The sequence below is a fragment of the Hippopotamus amphibius genome, chromosome 17 (assembly GCF_030028045.1).
Source record: "Hippopotamus amphibius kiboko isolate mHipAmp2 chromosome 17, mHipAmp2.hap2, whole genome shotgun sequence".
NCBI classification, from domain to species: Eukaryota; Metazoa; Chordata; class Mammalia; order Artiodactyla; family Hippopotamidae; genus Hippopotamus; species Hippopotamus amphibius.
Window position 1 is genome coordinate 38,046,827 of NC_080202.1, and position 18,347 is coordinate 38,065,173.

Consider the following 18,347-nt stretch of genomic DNA (forward strand, 5'->3'; position numbering starts at 1 on the left):
ACTGTGGCTAGCACTTGTTGGAAAATCCTTACCGTTGAAGAACATACACAGACTTCCCTGGCAGTCCAGTGGCTAAGACTCGGTGCCTCCACTGCAGGGGGCGCGAGTTCAATCCTTGGTTGGGGAATTAAGATTCCACGTGCTGCTTGGCACGGCCAAAAAAAGGGGAAAAATATCAATATGTGTGTGTATATGTATATACACACAGTATAGTTAAAAAGTGAAGGTTTAGGACATGAGAGCCCCAAACTCAAAAGTAATCTCTCTTTCCTTTGATCGTCGCTAGCATCCTACTTGCACCTTTGTAGCAATTCTGTTCCAGCTTGTACAGCCCATAGCTTCCAACTCATTGCAAAATACCTAGGTAAGTGCTCAATAAACATGAATCGGCAGAATGAGATAAAAACCTAAGGATAAGTATGAAAAATGTTTGTCATTCAACGATGATTACAGCGCTGGATTTTCCAGGATGACCCCAACAACATGACTCCTTTAACCACTTAATGTGAAGCAATACAGTACAGCAGTCAGTGCACGGGTTATGCAGTTAGACTGCTTGAATTAGAATCCCAGTTCTGCCAGCTGTTAGTCGTGTGACCGTAAATAAACTACGTACTTAATTTCTATGCTGTGCAACTTCACACGTAAAAAAGATAATATTACTCACTTGTGGTGAGGACTGGGTTAATACACGCAGAAAGCTTAGAAAATTGCCCGGCACCCGGTAAACAATTTCTACATATAAGCTATTTTTTGTTAATAAAACCTGTGCCTCTGTCCCCAAATGGCTTTTGTCAGTCCTCGTGTCTTTTGCGTCAATAAACATAGCAGTCATTAATTTCCTTAATTTGCTAGGAAGGGAATATTCTTCACATGGTACAGATTGGGAAAACTAGAGCTTCTGTTTAAGGTTACCCAGCATATCGAAGTCGGATACAGACCAGGGAACTAGTCACTTTTGCCCTTTCTAGGATCCAAGTAGGCACTGAAGAAAAACACTCCTCTCAGCTGGGAGACATCTTTTCGTCCCTCACGGAAAGGAAACAAGGTGCGGCACTGTCCCAATCTTACTGGAACGCAGTAACCCCTAGCTCCCAGAAAGCCTCGTGCGCACGCGCAGCTGCGGCTCCACGCGCTCCCCCAGGCGCGTGACAACCGTGCTTCCACCCTACCCCCCAACGCCGTCTTACTGCGCATGCGCAGCCCAACTGCGCCACACCCTCTCCCCCCCGGACGCGTACGTGCGCGTTCGTGCCGATCACACTTCGGCGGAGGGCGCGTCCCTGGAAAATTCCACTCCCGAGCTAGCTCCGCCCTAAGCGCCTTCTTTCCTGCCCCAGGCTCTTTACTGTCTCCATCCCGGCTGCCTTTGCGTGAGCAAGATGGCAGCACCCATGCCGCGGGGTTTGTCTTGCTTATCCAGGACTTTAGGATGGTGGTCTCGGCAGGTAGGTAGGGATGGGGTAGATAGGAGTCTAGGGGCTGGAGGAGGACAGAGTAGAGGGAAATACTCGCTTTGCAGTTACCCTTAGTGAACGTAGACGGTACAGGTCGTGCCTAGGCTGGGGAAGAGTTGAGGTAGACAAGACACAGCTGCTGAGCTATGAGGCTGAGTGCAGAGAGCCTCGGTAGGGCCATGAGGGCGGGCAAGTTCTCGGGACTAAGTGTCTACGGTTTGGTCTGGGTCTGACTGGCGCGGCGGTATTAAAGGGGAAAGAAGTAATGGTTGAAAGGTGGGCTCGCTTCCCTTTGATTTTTATAAATGTCCTGAATTGAACAGTAGCTGTAAAGGAGGGAGTCTCGTACCTGCCTGAACAAACCTCATGATCAGAGAGAAAAGAGACCTGGCCTTTGAAAAGCTTATTGATCAGTTGGGAGCTGGAACGACAGAATGAAATTTACATTGAGGCGCCCAATAGAATAAGCAGAATGGAATCTGTGTAAATGTAGAGGATGCTCATTTCAGTATTGGGTTGGTGTTAAGTTCCCCACCAGACTAGCGTTCTTTGAAAGCAGAAGCCTTGCTTTCATCAACTCTGTATCCCTAGGAGTTGTCATAGTCCTGTACTATGGGAAGTACTGAAGGAAAGCCTCTAGTGAACATTGAGTGGTATTAGTAAAAGTTGCTTACTGGCCTTTAGTAAGAGACACCCATAATTATTAAGATATAGTGCATTTCCCCCCGTGATATGTGGCTCCATAATTGTTCCTAAATCATTCTTTGGATGTGCCATTTGTATTTTTGCTTACAGTTTGTACAAGATTGATTTTTTTCCAGGTTACATAACTTTTTTCTGCCATCCCCCAGCCAGTCCTGGTGAGTCAGTCCACAGCAGTAGTTCCAGTGAGAACTAAAAAACGTTTCACACCTCCTACTTATAAACCCAAATACAAATCAGAAAAGGAGTTCATAGAATATGCCCGGAAAGCAGGACTGGTCATTCCTCAAGAACATTTGGAGCGTCCCATACATCTGGCCTGTACAGGTGAGGCATGGTATTTCCGAGACCCTGACCCAACCCCCTTTCGTCAGAGATCTTGGACAGTGGAATGATTTGGACTATGAGTGATAGCATCTAATTAACTACAAAATCAGTTCAGCCTCAATACTTTGTTTACATTATATTTCATGAGGTCATCTTTGATCATGCTTTCACACTATTCCTAGAAGACCAGGTTAAATTTTCTCCATTTTGTACAAGAAGCTGAGACTCTAAGAGAAGACTAAAATTTCACACTATTCCTAGAAGGCCAGGTTAAATTTTCTCCATTTTGTACAAGAAGCTGAGACTGTAAGAGAAGACTAAAATTATCTTATTCTACTTTTTCTAATGGAACATGATTCCCTTTACATGGAAATCTATTTCGTTAGTCTGTTTTGTATCCAGGAGCCCTCCCAATTTCTTATGACCTCAAGATGACTTTTTCTCAATCTTTCAATGCTTTCTTAGTTTTCTCCTTTTCTCTTTACAGCTGGTATCTTTGATGCCTATGTTCCTCCTGAGGGTGATGCCCGAGTGTCATCTCTTTCTAAGGAAGGACTGGCACAGAGAACTGAGCGATTGAAGAAGAATGTGGCATCACAATTGTCGTAGGTGTCTGAGACAGCTGGGAGTCAATATTAGAGTAAAAATTTCTTGTTGCTACTTAACTTAGAGAGGCCATCTTGGGTTAATTGTGTTGGCTGTAACCTTCTTGATAACTTTTTTTTTTAAAGGCAAGTTTTTAAAAATTTTTATTTTATTTTTAATTAATTATTTTGACTCTGTTGGGTCTTCGTTGCTGCATGTGGGCTTTCTCTAGTTGCAGCGAGCAGGGGCTACTTTTTGTTGCTATGCTCGTGCTTCTCAGTGCGGTGGCGTCTCTTGTGGAGCATGGGCTGTAGTTGCGTGGGCTTCAGTAGTTGTGGCTCAAGATCACAGGCTCAGTAGTTGTGGCACACGGGCTTAGTTTCTTTGCAGCATGTGGGATCTTCCCGGACCATCGATCGAACCCTTGTCCCCTGCGTTGGCAGGTGGATTCTTAACCATTGTGCCACCGGGAAAGTCCCTCCCTTGATAACTTGACAGTGTATTCTTTCTCTGTAATAGAGCTAATGTGTAATAATATGGGCATTCTGAATCCTAGCATCTCAGTGTTGATTGGTTATTTTTGTCACATCATTTAGGAAGTTGAGGTTGAAGTTTGTAGGACACTTTTTTGATCACAAATTTAAAAATTTAAAGTAATAAGAGAGAGCATATATTTATGTGAGAAATACCTTAGAGTTTAAACTTAAGAGAGTAGGAAAAGCCAAAAAGACTTGAGGACAGACCTGTTCTAGGGAGCTAACTGGGCCTTAGTTAAGGGGAAGAAGCCAAAACTTTCTTCTTAAAGAGACTTTCAGTATCTGTCACTCTAGCTCTAACTGTATCTAAATTATAGGTTCTTAAGGTCATATATAGATTTCTGTGCACAAGTGTATTGAATCAAGTGTAGTTCTTCATGTGGCCATATTTCTCTAAATACAGATCTTATCACATCAACTCTTCTGCCTCAAACTGCTTTGTGGCTCCCTATTATCTGAAGAATAAAATCCAGATTTCTTCAGTGGTATTCAGGGCCCTTTATAATTTGGCTCTTGCCTTCCTCTCCACCATCATCTTCTTATTCCATTCTTCTCATCCTAAACTTTAACATTCCCAGACTAATTACCAGTTCCTTGATGATTGTTGTGCTGTGTCTCTTTGCACATCCTTTCCTTTGCCTGAAAAATGTCTTCCTCTGTCAAGCATTGTCTGCTTTTTTTTTTTTAATAATCAAACTCCCAATCCTTCCCTCCCCTCCCCCTTCCCCCTTGGCAGCCACAAGTCTGATCTCTATGTCTATGAGTCTGTTTCTGTTTCATAGATATGTTCATTTGTGTTGGGTTTTTTTTTGGCTGCACCGTGTTCCATGTGGGATGTTAGATCCCCGACCAGGTATTGAACCTGCACCCCCTGTATTGGAAGTGCAGAGTCTTAACCACTGGACTGCCAGGGAAGTCCCTGTGTTGTAGTTTAGATTCCACATATAAGTGATATCATATGGTCTTTGTCTTTCTGACTTACTTCGCTAGGTGATAATCTCTAGATCTGCTTTTATTCCCTGTGTCTGCTTTTAGGACTTCCTTGACTCTTTTGGAGCTGCCTTTGTTATAATTGTAATTGTATGTATATTCTTACTCCTTCTAGTACCTGTATTGTGATGATTTCCTCTCATGTATTTCTCTCCTGGCCTAAGAGCTCTTTGGTGGAAGGGTTCATGATGATAGTGTTGACCAGAACACAGGTGGTCTTATTATGGAGTTAATACCTAGGGAGGAAAGCAGTTACTAAATACTGATTGTACATAAATAGTTATAGATATGGTGAAGTATGAGTGCTATGGGAACATATGACAGAACGATAACTTGATCTGGGAGTTCAGAGTAGGCTTGCCTGAGGAAATGACGTTTAAAGCTGGGACCTGATGGGTTGCTTGGAGTTAGCTGAGTAGAGGGGTGTAGTGAGGAATAGCATACTAGGGAGACAAAACAGTACAAGCAAGGGTCTGAAGTGGAAGGAGTGCAGAGGAGTGGATTTTGTCAAATGCTTTTTCTCTGACTGTTGAGATGATCATGTGATATTTGTCCTTTATTCTATTGATATGGCGTATTACAGTAATTGATTTTTTAGTGTTAAACCAACCCTGCGTTCCTGGGATAAAGTCCACTGGGTTATGGTGTCCTCCATCCTCTTAATATATTTATAGTAACAGTTTGATTAGATCAGAATTCCCTGTTTACTTTACTGTAACCATGAAAATGCTATTGACGGCAGAGTCATGCAGTACATTATTATTACATTTCCTGCATAATAGGTTTTTTTTCCTGCATTAACTGCCTTTTTATCTCATTTGCTTATGGAACCCCTGATTGTGTTAATTTTCTCTCAGTACCTAGAAAACATTAAGTATTTTATCAGTTTCATCTTCAAGAAGATGAGCCTTTTTCTCGAGCCTTCTTACCTATTTCAGTCTGGATTAGTCCCTCTTTAGGCTCCCTGTACATCGTGGGATCTACTTTTATCATCATCCTGATATTCCTTTTGTCTTACTCTTATTTATATCCCCTGTTTCCCGGATTTTACATCTTTCCCTTTCATGGTTCATTCAGTTATTTTGGTGGCACACATTTCCCAGCAGCTTCCTGAGATAGAGTGGGTGGTATGTAAATGAGATCTTGCAAGGCTAAGAAAGTCTTTCTTTTAGTCTCCCACTTTGTTTCTTATTTTAAAGATTTATTTATTTATTTATGGCTGCATTGGGTCTTTGTTGCTGCATGCAGGCTTTTTCTAGTTGTGGCGAGTGGGGGCCACTCTTCATTGCGGTGTGCGGGCTTCTCGGTGCAGTAGCTTCTCTTGTTTGCGGAGCATGGACTCCGGGCACGTTTGCCTCAGTAGTTGTGGCGCATGGGCTCAGTAGTTGTGGCTTGTGGCCTGTAGAGCACAGGCTCAGCACTTGTTGCACACGGGCTTAGTTCCTCCACGGCATGTGGGATTTTCCCAGACCAGGGCTTGAACCCCTGTACCCTGCATTGGCAGGCAGATTCTTAACCACTGTGCCACCAGGGAAGTCCCTCCCACTTCATTTATAATTTGCCCAGGTATAGAATTCTGGGCTGGGAATTTTTTTTTTTTTTGCAATTAAAAGCACTGCTCTGTTGTCTTTCTAACTTTTTTTTTTTTAAGTATTTATTTATTTATTTGGCTGCTCTGGGTCTTAGTTGCAGCACATGGTATCTTCATTGCGGCATGCGGGATCTAGTTCCCTGACCAGGGATTAAACCAGGGCCCCCTGCATTGGGAGCGCGGAGTCTTAACCAGTGGACCACCAGGGAAGTCCCTTTCTAACTTCTAATGTTGCTAGTTAGAAGCCCAATGTCTTTCTGACTCTTGAGCCTCTGTATGAAACCTGTTTTTTATTTCTTAGTGTTTATATGATGTTTTCTTTGATGCCAAAATTCCAGAATTTCACTATGAGAAGCTTTGGTCTTTATTTTGTAAAAAAAAAAAAAAAATTATTAATTTTATTTTTAGCTGCATCAGGTTTTAGTTGCAGCACGCAGGATCTTCCTTGCAGCATGCGGGATCTTTTGTTGCAGTTCCTGGGCTTCTCTCTCTAGTCATGGTATGTGGGCTCCAGAGTATATGCGTGGGCTCTCTAGTTGTGGCGTGTGGGTTTAGTTGCCCCATGGCATGTGAGATCCTAGTTCCCTGACCAGGGATTGAACATGCGTTCCCTGACCAGGGATAGAACCTACGTCCCCTGCATTGGAAGGCGGATTCATAACCACTGGACCACCTGGGAAGTCCTTGGTGTCTGTTTAGAATGATCCATTTCAGTATGAGTTAGAAAGCTGAATTTACAGGATTTGGCACATTTGAAAAACAGTTATTGAATAAGTGGACAGACATTAATGAAGGTAAAGTAAGCTGTGAGTTATGGAAATTGTATGAAGTGTTTTTTAGAAATGATTCTCATGCTTAATTTTACAGAATCCGGAGGATAAGAGACAGTGATCCTAATTTTAAAATAAAGGACTTCCCTGAAAAAGCCCAGGATATCTTCATTGAAGCTCACCTGTGTCTAAACAAGTACGTGAACTCCCTGTCTTATACCCATTATGTTCTCAGCAGCTGTTGTTCTAGGCACAGGTTTTTTTTTCCTTCAGGTAAGAGTTCTGGAGTGGGAGACATTCCCCTATGGGAAATAATTGGAGCCTGGAGCTGTCCTTGACTCCTCTTACTGCTTCTGGCAGTTTTCTTTATTCGGTCTGGCTCAGCTCCACTGGCAAGTGTTGGGACTCTGCTGAACAGCTGCCGTTCTCACCCCGCCTAATCCCTAATTCATGTTGACCCTTTTTATGTGTTTGTCTTGTGTATGTACATTTCCTTTCCTTAATTATTGTGAATAAGTTTCTTTTAAAAATTTCCACCTTTTTTAAGTGTTTTTGGTTTTCACACTCTCTTTTTTTTCTCTGCTCTAATCTTTCTTGTTTCCTTCTTTCTGCTAACTTTCATTTTAGTTTGCTCTTCTAGTTCCTTACAGTGTACAGTTAGGTTATTCATTTGAGATCTTTCTTTGTTAATGTAGATGTTTGTAGCTATAAATTTTTCTCTTAGCACTGCTTTTGCTATATCCCATAAGTTTTGGTATGTTGTGTTTTCATTTTCTTTTGCCTCAATGTATTTTCTAATTCCTCTTGTGATTTCTTCTTTGACCCATTGGTTATTTAAGGGTGTGTGGTTTATTTTCCACATATTTGTTTATTTTCCAGTTTTTCTCCTATTATTGATTCCTAGTTTCATTCCATTGTAATCAGAAAAGATACTTTGCATGATTTCTTTTACGTGTATGTAGGCTTGTTTTGTGGCCAAACATATAGTCTATCCTGGAGAATGTTCCATGTGCATGTGAGAGAAATGTGTATTCTGCTGTTGTTGCATGGACTGTTCTGTATGTTTCTGTTCATTGGTATTTTAAGTCCTCTATTTCCTCATCAGTCTTCTATCTGGTTGTTCTTTCCATTCTTGAAAGTGAAGGATTGAAATGTGCAAGTATTATTATAGAACTCTTATTTCTTCCTTTAATTCTGCTAGTTTTTGCTGTATATATTTTGGGACTTTGTGTTAGGTATGTATATGTTTATAATTATATCTTTTTGATGGACTGAACCCTCTATCAATATATAATGTTCTTTGTCTCTAATACTCTTTTTTGGCATAAAGTCTATTTTGTCTAACAATAATATTGGCACCCCAACTGTCTTTTGGTTACTATTTGTATGAATATTTTTCCATCCTTTTACTTTCAGTCTTTTTGTGTTTATCTAAAGCAAGTTTCTTGTAGACAGCATATAGATGGATTATGATTTTTCTGTTAGTGCATCTGCCAGTCTCTACCTTTTAATTAGAGAATTTTAATACATTTACATGTAAACTAGTTACTGATAAGGAAGGAGATCTGCCATATAGCTATGTATTTTCTGTATGTCATATGTGTTTCTAGGTTTTCAGTTCCTCCATTACTGCCTTTTTTTGTATTTAATTGATTTTTCTTTTTTTTAGTTGATTTTTTGATAGTGTACCTTTCTCATCCCCTTCTTTCCTTTTTTATATATTTTAAAATTATTTTCTTAGTGGTTGCTTTGGGAATTAGAATTAACATCTTAAGTATATTTTGAATAATAACAGCTTAGTTTCAGTAGTATATAAACACCCTGCTCCTGTATACCTCTGTCCCTTCCCTTTTACATTGTTATTGTCACAGATTACATCTTAATACGTTGTATGCCCATAACAGTTTTGTAATTAATGTTTTATGCATTTGCCTTTTAAATCACATAGGAAAAAAAAATGAGGAATTACAAACCAAAACTACAATAATACTGGCTTTTATATTTACCTATATAGTAACCTTTATCAATGTTCATTATTTCTTGTTAAGTTACTGTCTAATGTCCTTTCATTTAGGTCTGAAAAATTCCCTTTAGCATATCTAGTAGGGCAGATCTACTGGAAATGAACTCCCTCAATTTTTGTTTATCTGAAAATATCTGCACTTCTCCTTTTATTTTTTTTTTTGGTGACTGCATCTCGTGGCATGTGGATCTTCCCCAACCAGGAGTCAAACCCACGTCCCCTGCAGTGGAACTGTGGAGTCTTAACCACTGGACCACCAGGGAAACCCTCTTCTTTATTCTTTTTTTCTTTTTTCTTTTTTTTTAAGTCTTTATTGAATTTGTTACAATATTGCTTCTGTTTTATGTTTTGGTTTTTTGACCCCAAGGCATGTGGGATCTTAGTTCCCTGACCAGGAATCAAACCTGTACCCCTTGCACTGGAAGGCGAAGACTCAACCACTGCCCTGCTCCACTGGGCTGCTGGGGAAGTCCCTCCTTTATTCTTTTTTTCTTTCTTTCTTTCTTTTTTTAAAATTTATATATTTTTATTTATTTATTTATTTTTTGGCTGTGTTGGGTCTTCGCTGCTGTGCACGGGATTTCTCTAGTTGCAGTGAGTGGAGGCTGTTCTTCATTGCTGTGTGCAGGCTTCTCATTTTGGTGGTTTTTCTTGTTGTGGAGCATGGGCTGTGCGCACATGGGCTTTAGTAATTGTGGTGCGTTGGCTCATTAGTTGTGGCTTGCAGCCTTGAGAGTGCAGGCTCAGTAGTTGCGGCACATGGGCTTAGTTTCTCCCCAGCATGTGGGATCTTCCTGGACCAGGAATCGAACCTCTGTCCTCTGCATTGGCAGGTGGATTCTTTTTTTTTTTTTTTGAATAATAATAATATTTATTCGTAACTCAGTACAAGCCACACACTCTTGTTTGTTACATGTGGTTCCCTTTGGACCTACACAACAGGTCAAAAAGAGTTCTGTTTTTTTCTTATTCTACAGAGAGCTTGGAGACTGGCCCATAGTAACACAGCTGGTAAATGGTGGAGGCAGGACTTGTGGGTCAGACAACCTCCCTCCAGAATGAAGGCTCTCTACCATGGTGCAGTACTGCCACTTGGATACCTCACAGGCATTTCAAACTTAATATCTATAAAAGAGACCTCTTGATTTCTTCTGCACCGCAAACTCACTCCTTTCCAGCCTGCTCCATCTCAGTAAAGGCAACCATAATTCACCAAGTGCTCGAGTTCTCCAGTCCATTCTCTGTATCTGCATCCTTGTTCTTGTCACTGAGTTCATCAGTACCATTTTTAGATTCCGTATATGTGAGTTAGCATACAATATTTGTCCTTCTCTTTCTGACTTACTTCACTCTGTATGACAGATTGTAGTTCTATCCACCTCATTACATATAGCTCCATCTCATCCCTTTTTATAGCTGAGTAATATTCCATTGTATATATATGCCACATCTTCTGTATCCATTCATTTGTTGATGGGCATTTCGGTTGCTTCCATGTCCTGGCTATTGTAAATAGTGCTGCAATAAACATTATGGTACAAGTTTCTTTTGGGATTATGGTTTTCTTTGGGTATATGCCCAGGAGTGGGATTACTGGATCATATGGTAGTTCTATTTGTAGTTTTTTAAGGAACCTCCAAATTGTTTTCCATAGTGGCTGTACCAACTTACAGTCCCACCAACAGTGCAGGAGAGTTCCCTTTTCTCCACACCCTCTCCAACATTTGTGGTTTCCAGATTTTGTGATGATGGCCATTCTGACTGGTGTGAGGTGATACCTCATTGTGGCTTTGACTTGCATTGGCAGGTGGATTCTTAATCACTGCGCCACCAGGGAAGTCCTCCCTCCTTTCTTCTTCTTTTTTTTTTTTTTAATTAAATTTATTTATTTACTTATTTGTATATTGGCTGCATTGGGTCTTTGTTGCTGTGCACAGGCTTTCTCTAGTTGCAGTGAGCAGGGGGCTGCTCTTCATTGTGGTGCACAGGTTCCTCATTGTGGTGGCTTCTCTTGTTGTGGAGCACAGGCTCTAGACTTGTGGCCTTCAGTAATTGCGGCACATGAGCTCAGTAATTGTGGTGCATGGGTTTAGTTGCTCTGCGGCATGTGGAATCTTCCTGGAGCAGGGATTGAACCCGTGTCCCCCTGAATTGGCAGGTGGATTCTTAACCACTGTGCCACCTAGGAAGTCCCCTCCCTCCTTTATTCTTAAGGGATAGTTTTTCTATCTATAGAATTGGTTGACAGTTTTTCTTTTAGGAGTTTAAATATGTCATCCCACTGTCTTTTGGCCTCCATAGTTTCTGATAAGAAATCAACTATAACCTTTTTGAGAATCCCTTGTATATGGTGAGTTACTTCTCTTTTGCTGCCTTTAAGATTTTCTCATTGTCTTTTGGTTTTGACACTAGCACTGTGGTATGTCTCAGTGTGGATTTCTTTTGAGTTCATTCTGCTTGGAGTTTGTGGAGCTTCTTGGATATCAGTATTCATGTCTTTTATCAGGTTTGGGATGTTTTCAGCCATTCTTTCTTTTTTTTTTCTGGCTGCTCTGCATGGCATACGGGAACTTCCCCAACCAGGGATCGAACCCAGGCCCCCTGCAGTGGAAGCATTGAGTCTTAACTACTGGACCACCAGAGAAGTCCCCTCAGCCATTATTTCTTTGAATGTTTTTTTCTGCCCCCTCTTTCTTCTTCTTCTGGGACTCTATGATATGTGTGTTGGTGCACTTGACAGTGTCCCACAGGTCCCTCAGGCTTTGCTTATTTTTCGTCATTCCTTTTTCCTTTTTGCTTCTTAGATTGGATAATTTCGATTGTTTTATCCTCAAGTTAGATGATCCTCTCCTGCCTCCACAGATCTGCTGTTCAACCCTTGTAGTGAATTTTTAATTTCATTCACTGTACTTTGCAGCTCCAGAATTTGTTTGGTTCCTTTTCATAATTTTGATGTCTTTATTGATGTTCTTATTTCATACATTGTTTTCTGATTTCCTTTAGTTCCTTGTCCATGGTTGCATTTATCTCAGTAAGCATAAGTAGGAGAGTTGATTTAACATATTTGGCTAATAATTCCAATGTCTGGGCTACCTCGGGGATGGTTTCTGTCAAAAATTTTTCCCTGTGAGTGGGCTATACTTTGGTGTTTCTTTGTATGCTTTGTAATTTTTTGTGGAGAACTGGACGTCCTGAGTAGTATGTTGTGGTAACTCTGGAAATCAGACTCCTCTGCCCCTCAGGGACTGCTGGCTTTGCTCAGCAGTGCCACTGCCATCCATTTGTGACTTTTCCAAACTAGTATTACTAAGTGTGTGTTCTTTGTTGTGGGTCATCATTGAAGTTTCTGTTCCATTATCTCTGCAGTCAGCCAGTGACCTGACAAAGATTTCCTAAATTGTCTGGCTGAATAAAAACAAAATAGGTGTTCTTGTCCCTTTATCCCTTTCCATGGGAAAAGCTGCTGCAGCCAGCAGGGCTGAAACCATGGCGTCATTTGCTCTGGTCTCTCTGCAATCCACCAGACTGACCAAAATGTGCAACTCAGATTTTTGGAGGGCAAGGTCCCCACTGCCTGCCCTTGCTCCAGCCATCCACTCTAGGAACACAGGCCACTATCCCCATAGTAATGGCAGGGCTGAGGCAAAGAGGACGGTAGGTGGTTTGCACATGTTCTTAAGTCCAAGATCACTAGCTGCTTCTTTCATCAGGCACTCCCCTAGTTGTTATAAGTGTCCATTCAACATCCAGAGTTCTGAAATTGTGGTTCTGGTTATTTTTTCTAATTTATCAGTTGTTTCAGTGGAGGGACCCACCCCTAGTGCTTCCTTCTCTATTATTTTGCTTGATGTCTGTGACTGTTGATTTTGCTAGAGTGATTCCAGATGTTTTGTAATGTTTCATTGTGAGCTCATCTGCAGTGGAGAGTGTTTCTTCTGAGGGAATTCCAAACAACCTAAGTTATAGATATGATCCCAGAGAGGGTTTTTTGGGTGTTTCTGCCAGATACTCCAGCGGTATCATTGGCCAGGTATCAGTTTTTATGTTCATTTCTTAGCTTAGGAATTCTTACATCGTACAGATACCATAAATTTTATGTCCACATCTGAGTATAATGTGGACTTAGAGCTTTAATTTTTCAGTTTTTGGGGGTTTTTTTGTGGTTTTTTTTCGATTCCCCCCGCCCCAGAGCCCTAGACAGAGGGAAACTTTATCTTTAGGTTGGTGGACTGTTTTTCTAGTTTCCTTTTCCTGCAGGTACAGGACTCTTTTTGAGGGTCATAGCTTTATGCAGGGATCTCAGTTCCAACTCCCTGTCCTTCCAGCGTCCAAGGTTTAGGAAAAGTCAAGCTCTAGCCATCAGATTCTATTTCTGGATCCCTAAATCATCTCTTATACTGTTGTGATATCAGGTTTTATTCTTTCCATTCTGCTTTTAATTCCCTCTTCCTTTCTGGTATCTAAGGACTTACCTTCTTTTCTTGTGAACTAGGCTAGAGACTTAAAATATGTGTGTATCTGTGTATATTATATTCTCTCCAACCTTTCTGGATGTTTATAGTGGGAGTAGTTTCACATAAGCTCAGTCATTGTGTTGCCTAAAGCAGATGTCCTCCTTTTATTTTTCAGGGTGAGTTCTATTGCAAAATACTGAGTGAAGTCATACGAAGGGGAGTTTATTTCTACTGAAGATCTCTAGGCCAGGATAGTGACGAGGGAGAATTTATTCAGAGGTGCCAAGCTTGGTGGCTGTGGTAGCGGTCACCGCAACTCAGTTGAGTCTAGTCTAGAGCTACAGTGGGGGAAATGACTCAATCTTTTGGATTTGGAATAGAAGTGGAAAGGAAGTAGATAGACAGAACTAATCCATTACCCACTCTGGGATCAGAGACACAATTTTTCAAAGAGCAAAGACTTAAACTGCTCAGAAAGTATTAAATTGCGGGGAAAAGTCATGAATGTGTATCTGAAAGAAACGAATCTGTGGTCTTAGGTTTATTTGAAGCCCTTCAGTTAGGAACCCTCCTAAAATCTTATACGTACAGGAGCTGGGGTTTGCTGACTATTTTCTTACTATTACTGCATAGAATCAGCATAACTAGGTCACTCTGGCAGCAACAAAGATGGGGCCGTTTGTTTGGAAAAGGCCAGAAAAGACAGATGGTTATCCTTTGGCTAGGTTCAAAGATGAAAGTGTAAGAAATAAGGCTAAATATTGATGATGTGTCCATGGTAAGAGGAGATAAATTGAGCTTTGATTGTTATGTGTGTTGGGTTTTGTTCCTGCTTAGGACAAAAATCAGTCGCCATGTCCCAGTGAGGGTCTCTTGCCCATCTCGAGGATGTATAGTAATTTCAGAGAAAGTTCTTTCTGCTCCTGAGATTCAAATATAACTTTACACTGCTCTTAGATCTCACGGTTTTCTGGTAAATCATGTTATTCACGTCCCTAGGACTTAGTATATTATCTGGCTTATAGTAGGTGTGCAGAAAATGTTTGTAAAAATGAAGGGAGTTGTTTTCCATTTTCAGGGCCATTTTCAGCTTTCATACAGGGTATCTTAAAAGCAGGAGTCAGTGATACATATCTCTTTCCTTTTTAGCTCAGACCATGACCGGCTTCATACCTTGGTAACTGAGAACTGTTTTCCGGTAGGTTCTTATCTTCCTTAGATCTGTGGGATGCCTCAGTAGACAGATTCTAGGTACCACCTCTGATTTTCTTAAGGATCAGTTTTGAGAGTGCAGGAAGTTTAAGGCAAAAAGCTGAAGTTCCATTATTTTTGGCTGAATGATAATGACTTGACCTGAACTCTGGGAAAGGCCATGCAGATGAAGAAAGAGGAAGTCCCGCCCAAGCAGTCCTGAGACTGCACATCCTGAGGTGAGGGTATGGTCACGTTAGGCCAGCCCTGCACATGCCTATAGTACAATAAAGGATTTAACCAGTGTTCATGAGGCTTACATTGTATGATAACAGGGGTGCTAGGGACTCGGGGAGACCCCTAACAGTGAGGACTTTGTGGTTCAGTTAGAGGTTCAAGAATAAGACCTTTAGTTTCTACCAGTTCTGCTTTATCTCCCCAGGGACAAGTATAGCTACCCTAGTCTCAGCAGGTTAACCTTTATAAAAGGGTATAAAATTCCTATAAAATCCCACCTTTGCCTGCCAAAAGGTGAGAGGGGAAAAAACAAACAAACGTGCAGTCAACAGAAACATGCCGTAATGAGCAGAGTTATGAATGTGTGTGGGGGGGATAATGGTATATTAGGTAAGCTGACAGTTTGGAGTGTGGTCTTCATTGATTTGGAGAAGGGTCTTCAAGGAGGTAGGTGGGTCTTGTGACTTAGAAATGAAAAGAGTGTTTTTGTGAGGTGAGCTTGAGCAGTAGCTAAAGCAAAACTTGGAAAGGTGAGAGAGAAAATTAGCACCAGAGAACATTTGGTGGGAAACGTTGCATGTTGACCGTGGTATTGCAAGAACTAAGAGCAAGCATGGAAATAAGCACCAGCTTCCCTACAGGGATGGAAAAATCCAGTTGAACTATTCTCCTCTGCCCTCAGGACATGGTCTGGGACATCAAATATAAGACCGTCCGCTGGAGCTTCGTAGAATCTTTAGAGCCACCCCAGGTGGTGCAGGTTCGCTGTTCAAGTCTGCTGAACCAGGGCAACATGTATGGCCAGATCACCGTCCGCATGCACACCCGGCAGGTAGAGGCACCAGTCTGCTTTCCTCCCAGCTTTTCTTCACTCTCAGGTTGGCACCTACCTCCGAGTCCTGGGTACAGCTGCCCGGGACTGAGTTCTAAGAAAAGGTTCACCATGGTCTTTCTTGCCCTGTCACTACCTTTCTCACTGCTGGATGTTAGCTCTACTGAAGCAGGTGTGGGATATTCTTCCCCAACTTTCTTGGACTCCCTCCCACCTCCTTCCACCCTCCCACCCCCCACACACCCCCACCCCCCCCAGTCAAAAACCCTCTAAGAGTAAAGTGTCAGTGGTTAATCGGTTAGTCTAGATTCAGAATTAAATAACTCTGAGGACTAACTGACTAGACGTGCTTTCATCCTTGCAGACTCTAGCCATCTATGACCGGTTTGGCCGGTTGATGTACGGGCAGGAAGATGTGCCCAGAGATGTCCTGGAGTATGTTGTCTTTGAAAAGCATCTGGTGAATCCCTATGGGAGCTGGAGAATGCATGGCAAGATCATTCCCCCATGGGCACCCCCTAAACAGCCCATCCTTAAGGTAAAGCAGTTTACATGGTTTAAGACATGGCATCCTAAACCACTCTTGTTGGGCTCTGCCTAGTGGACAGAGAGGGTGATGCAGCACCAGGGAAGAGGAATCCTCTTGGTGGTGGTGGGCGTGGGCGTGAGTCTCTCTTGGGTGAGCCATGGACTTGGATAGTAGATAACTCGGCTTCCTGCTCTTTCAGACGGTGATGATCCCTGGCCCCCAGTTGAAACCTTGGGAAGAGTATGAAGAGCCACAAGGAGAGGCCCATAAGCCTCAGCTAGTGTGATGGCAAAACTGACTCTCCTGGGGTGAAGCATGGGAGGTGAGGCGGCTGGAAGCTGTGAAGTCTGGGAGCTGTGAAGACATCCATCTTCTTCATGCTATAGAAAGAACTACCTTTGTCCTCCCTTGCCCTGCTTGGGTCTTTTTAGCAGTCTTATCCTCAATAACCAGTGCTGATGGTTGGGCCTAGTGGGTTGGTCCTGTGCACCGCAATGAACCCACTTCTTTTTTTAATCTTATAGCTAACTTCTAACTCCAGATGAAAAATAGTATGTTTCAGAGAACATCTGATACCAGCTTTTTTTCCTGAAGCAAGAACTGTCAGGAACAAACTGGCAGAACTTTCTTTGTAAATTACAGGGCAGGATCAGAGTTTGAAATAAAACACTATCAAGTAATGGACAAATTGTGGTGGGTTCTGTACATTTCTCCTGGTTCAGGCTGGAAGCAGACCAGCCTTCAGAGGGCAGAAATGGAAGTTATCTTAGTTGTGAGTGATGTGACTTACAGGAAATCCAGACTTGGGAAAAATAATTAGTGTTTATAAAAGTGGTGTCATTTAAGAGGGTCTTTTCTCTCACTGAATCAGTATTTGTATTTCATAGATGAATGTAAATCCAAAGAAATCATTTAGCCCTCAGCCTTTGGATTTTGTTCTTAAGTACCAGCTGCATCCTGGTGTAATCCCAGGAAGCGTTGGAGGAGGCAGGGGCCATGGAAGTGTGGATACATTTGGGAAATCAGTAAGACTTGGTTCCCCGATTTCTAGCACCTTTTGGGGATGGTGACTGTTTTTCCAGCCTGAATTTAGAGGCAGAGATACCAGAATATGGACCTGTGTAGAGTGAAACAGCTCAGCCCTTCTTTGTTCCTTAGCTTCAGGTGGAGGAGGATGTGGGACTTCACATGCTCGTGTCCTGGGTCATTTGGGGTATGACAAGGGAAATCACTGTCCCAGCAGCAAGTTGGGCTTACAGTACTGTTACTTTGATCAGCCCATGAGGGCTCCCCTTAAAACTCAGGACCTTAATTCTCATGTTTCTGTTTTTCAAGTCTAGAATTTTCTTTCAAGGAGTTTATCACTTGGGTTAAGGCTTAATCTGTTCTGACCTTGTCTTGAGGGTAGTGTCCAAAGAAACTGGAATCAGGTGGAGGATAACTTGACTCCTCAGTCTCTGTAAAGCTCCCATCTCAGCAAAGCAGCAAACAGACCAGGCCTCACTGGGGGAAACTGTTGTTTTAATAACAGCTGCCAAGTGCTGACCGTAGAAACAAGGTGTGTGTGCTTAGGGAAGAGGCGGCACTAGTAGGTTAATCCAAAACAGCCACTCTCATCGTGCTACTTAGTCTCAACCCTTTTGGCTTAAAATGTACATCAGTTTCCAGCATCGCTGCCCAAGTGAGGTTTCATCATATCCTGTTTGGCGGAGCCCTGGATTAAGGCGAAATGAGAAGGGAAGTGCTTTGAGTAGGATCCACAGCTGGGGAGTATGGAGGAAGGGGAGGCAATCCTGGGAGGGTAGGAAAGCAGAGAAACAAAGCACGCTCAGTGGGCAAACGACAGCTTGAGTTCTCTGAATATATATATAAAAACCAGTGTTTCAAATAAGCTGTTTCACCCTGCTCCCCTGTATGTCTCAGGGGTCTCTGTGTAATCCTAAATAGCAGCTAAGCAATAGCTGCCACCAGGGAGCCAGAGGATAAGTGCAATTTTCATTTCCCCTTGGGATCAAATCCAGCTGAGCGAATGGCCCAGATGTACAGGATTGGCTTGAAAGGCCAAGCAGAGACCATCTGCAGTGCCAGCCATGTAGCTGAGCATGGGCTGACAGTTAGCCAGA

The 18,347-nt window shown here is 42.2% G+C and overlaps 1 protein-coding gene across 1 annotated transcript; it reads left to right on the plus strand.

Annotated features, from left to right (window-relative positions):
* The first annotated feature begins 1,318 nt into the window (after positions 1 to 1,318).
* Positions 1,319 to 16,913, plus strand: MRPL45 (mitochondrial ribosomal protein L45). Its single transcript, XM_057716857.1, has 8 exons — positions 1,319 to 1,448; positions 2,309 to 2,486; positions 2,974 to 3,091; positions 7,056 to 7,154; positions 14,585 to 14,633; positions 15,546 to 15,695; positions 16,060 to 16,233; positions 16,424 to 16,913. Exons 1-8 carry the CDS (start codon positions 1,383 to 1,385, stop codon positions 16,508 to 16,510), a joined length of 921 nt encoding a protein of 306 aa, XP_057572840.1. The 5' UTR covers positions 1,319 to 1,382; the 3' UTR covers positions 16,511 to 16,913.
* The last annotated feature ends 1,434 nt before the right edge of the window (positions 16,914 to 18,347 follow it).

What these genes read in the sequence shown, in the direction of transcription:
- MRPL45 (XM_057716857.1), top strand. Translation starts at nt 1,383, where the DNA reads ATGGCAGCACCCATGCCGCGGGGTTTGTCTTGCTTATCCAGGACTTTA. An exon ending in AATGTGGCATCACAATTGTC is followed by an intron (nt 3,092 to 7,055) that starts GTAGGTGTCTGA and finishes TTAATTTTACAG; the next exon opens with AATCCGGAGGATAAGAGACA. An exon ending in GCTCACCTGTGTCTAAACAA is followed by an intron (nt 7,155 to 14,584) that starts GTACGTGAACTC and finishes TTTCCTTTTTAG; the next exon opens with CTCAGACCATGACCGGCTTC.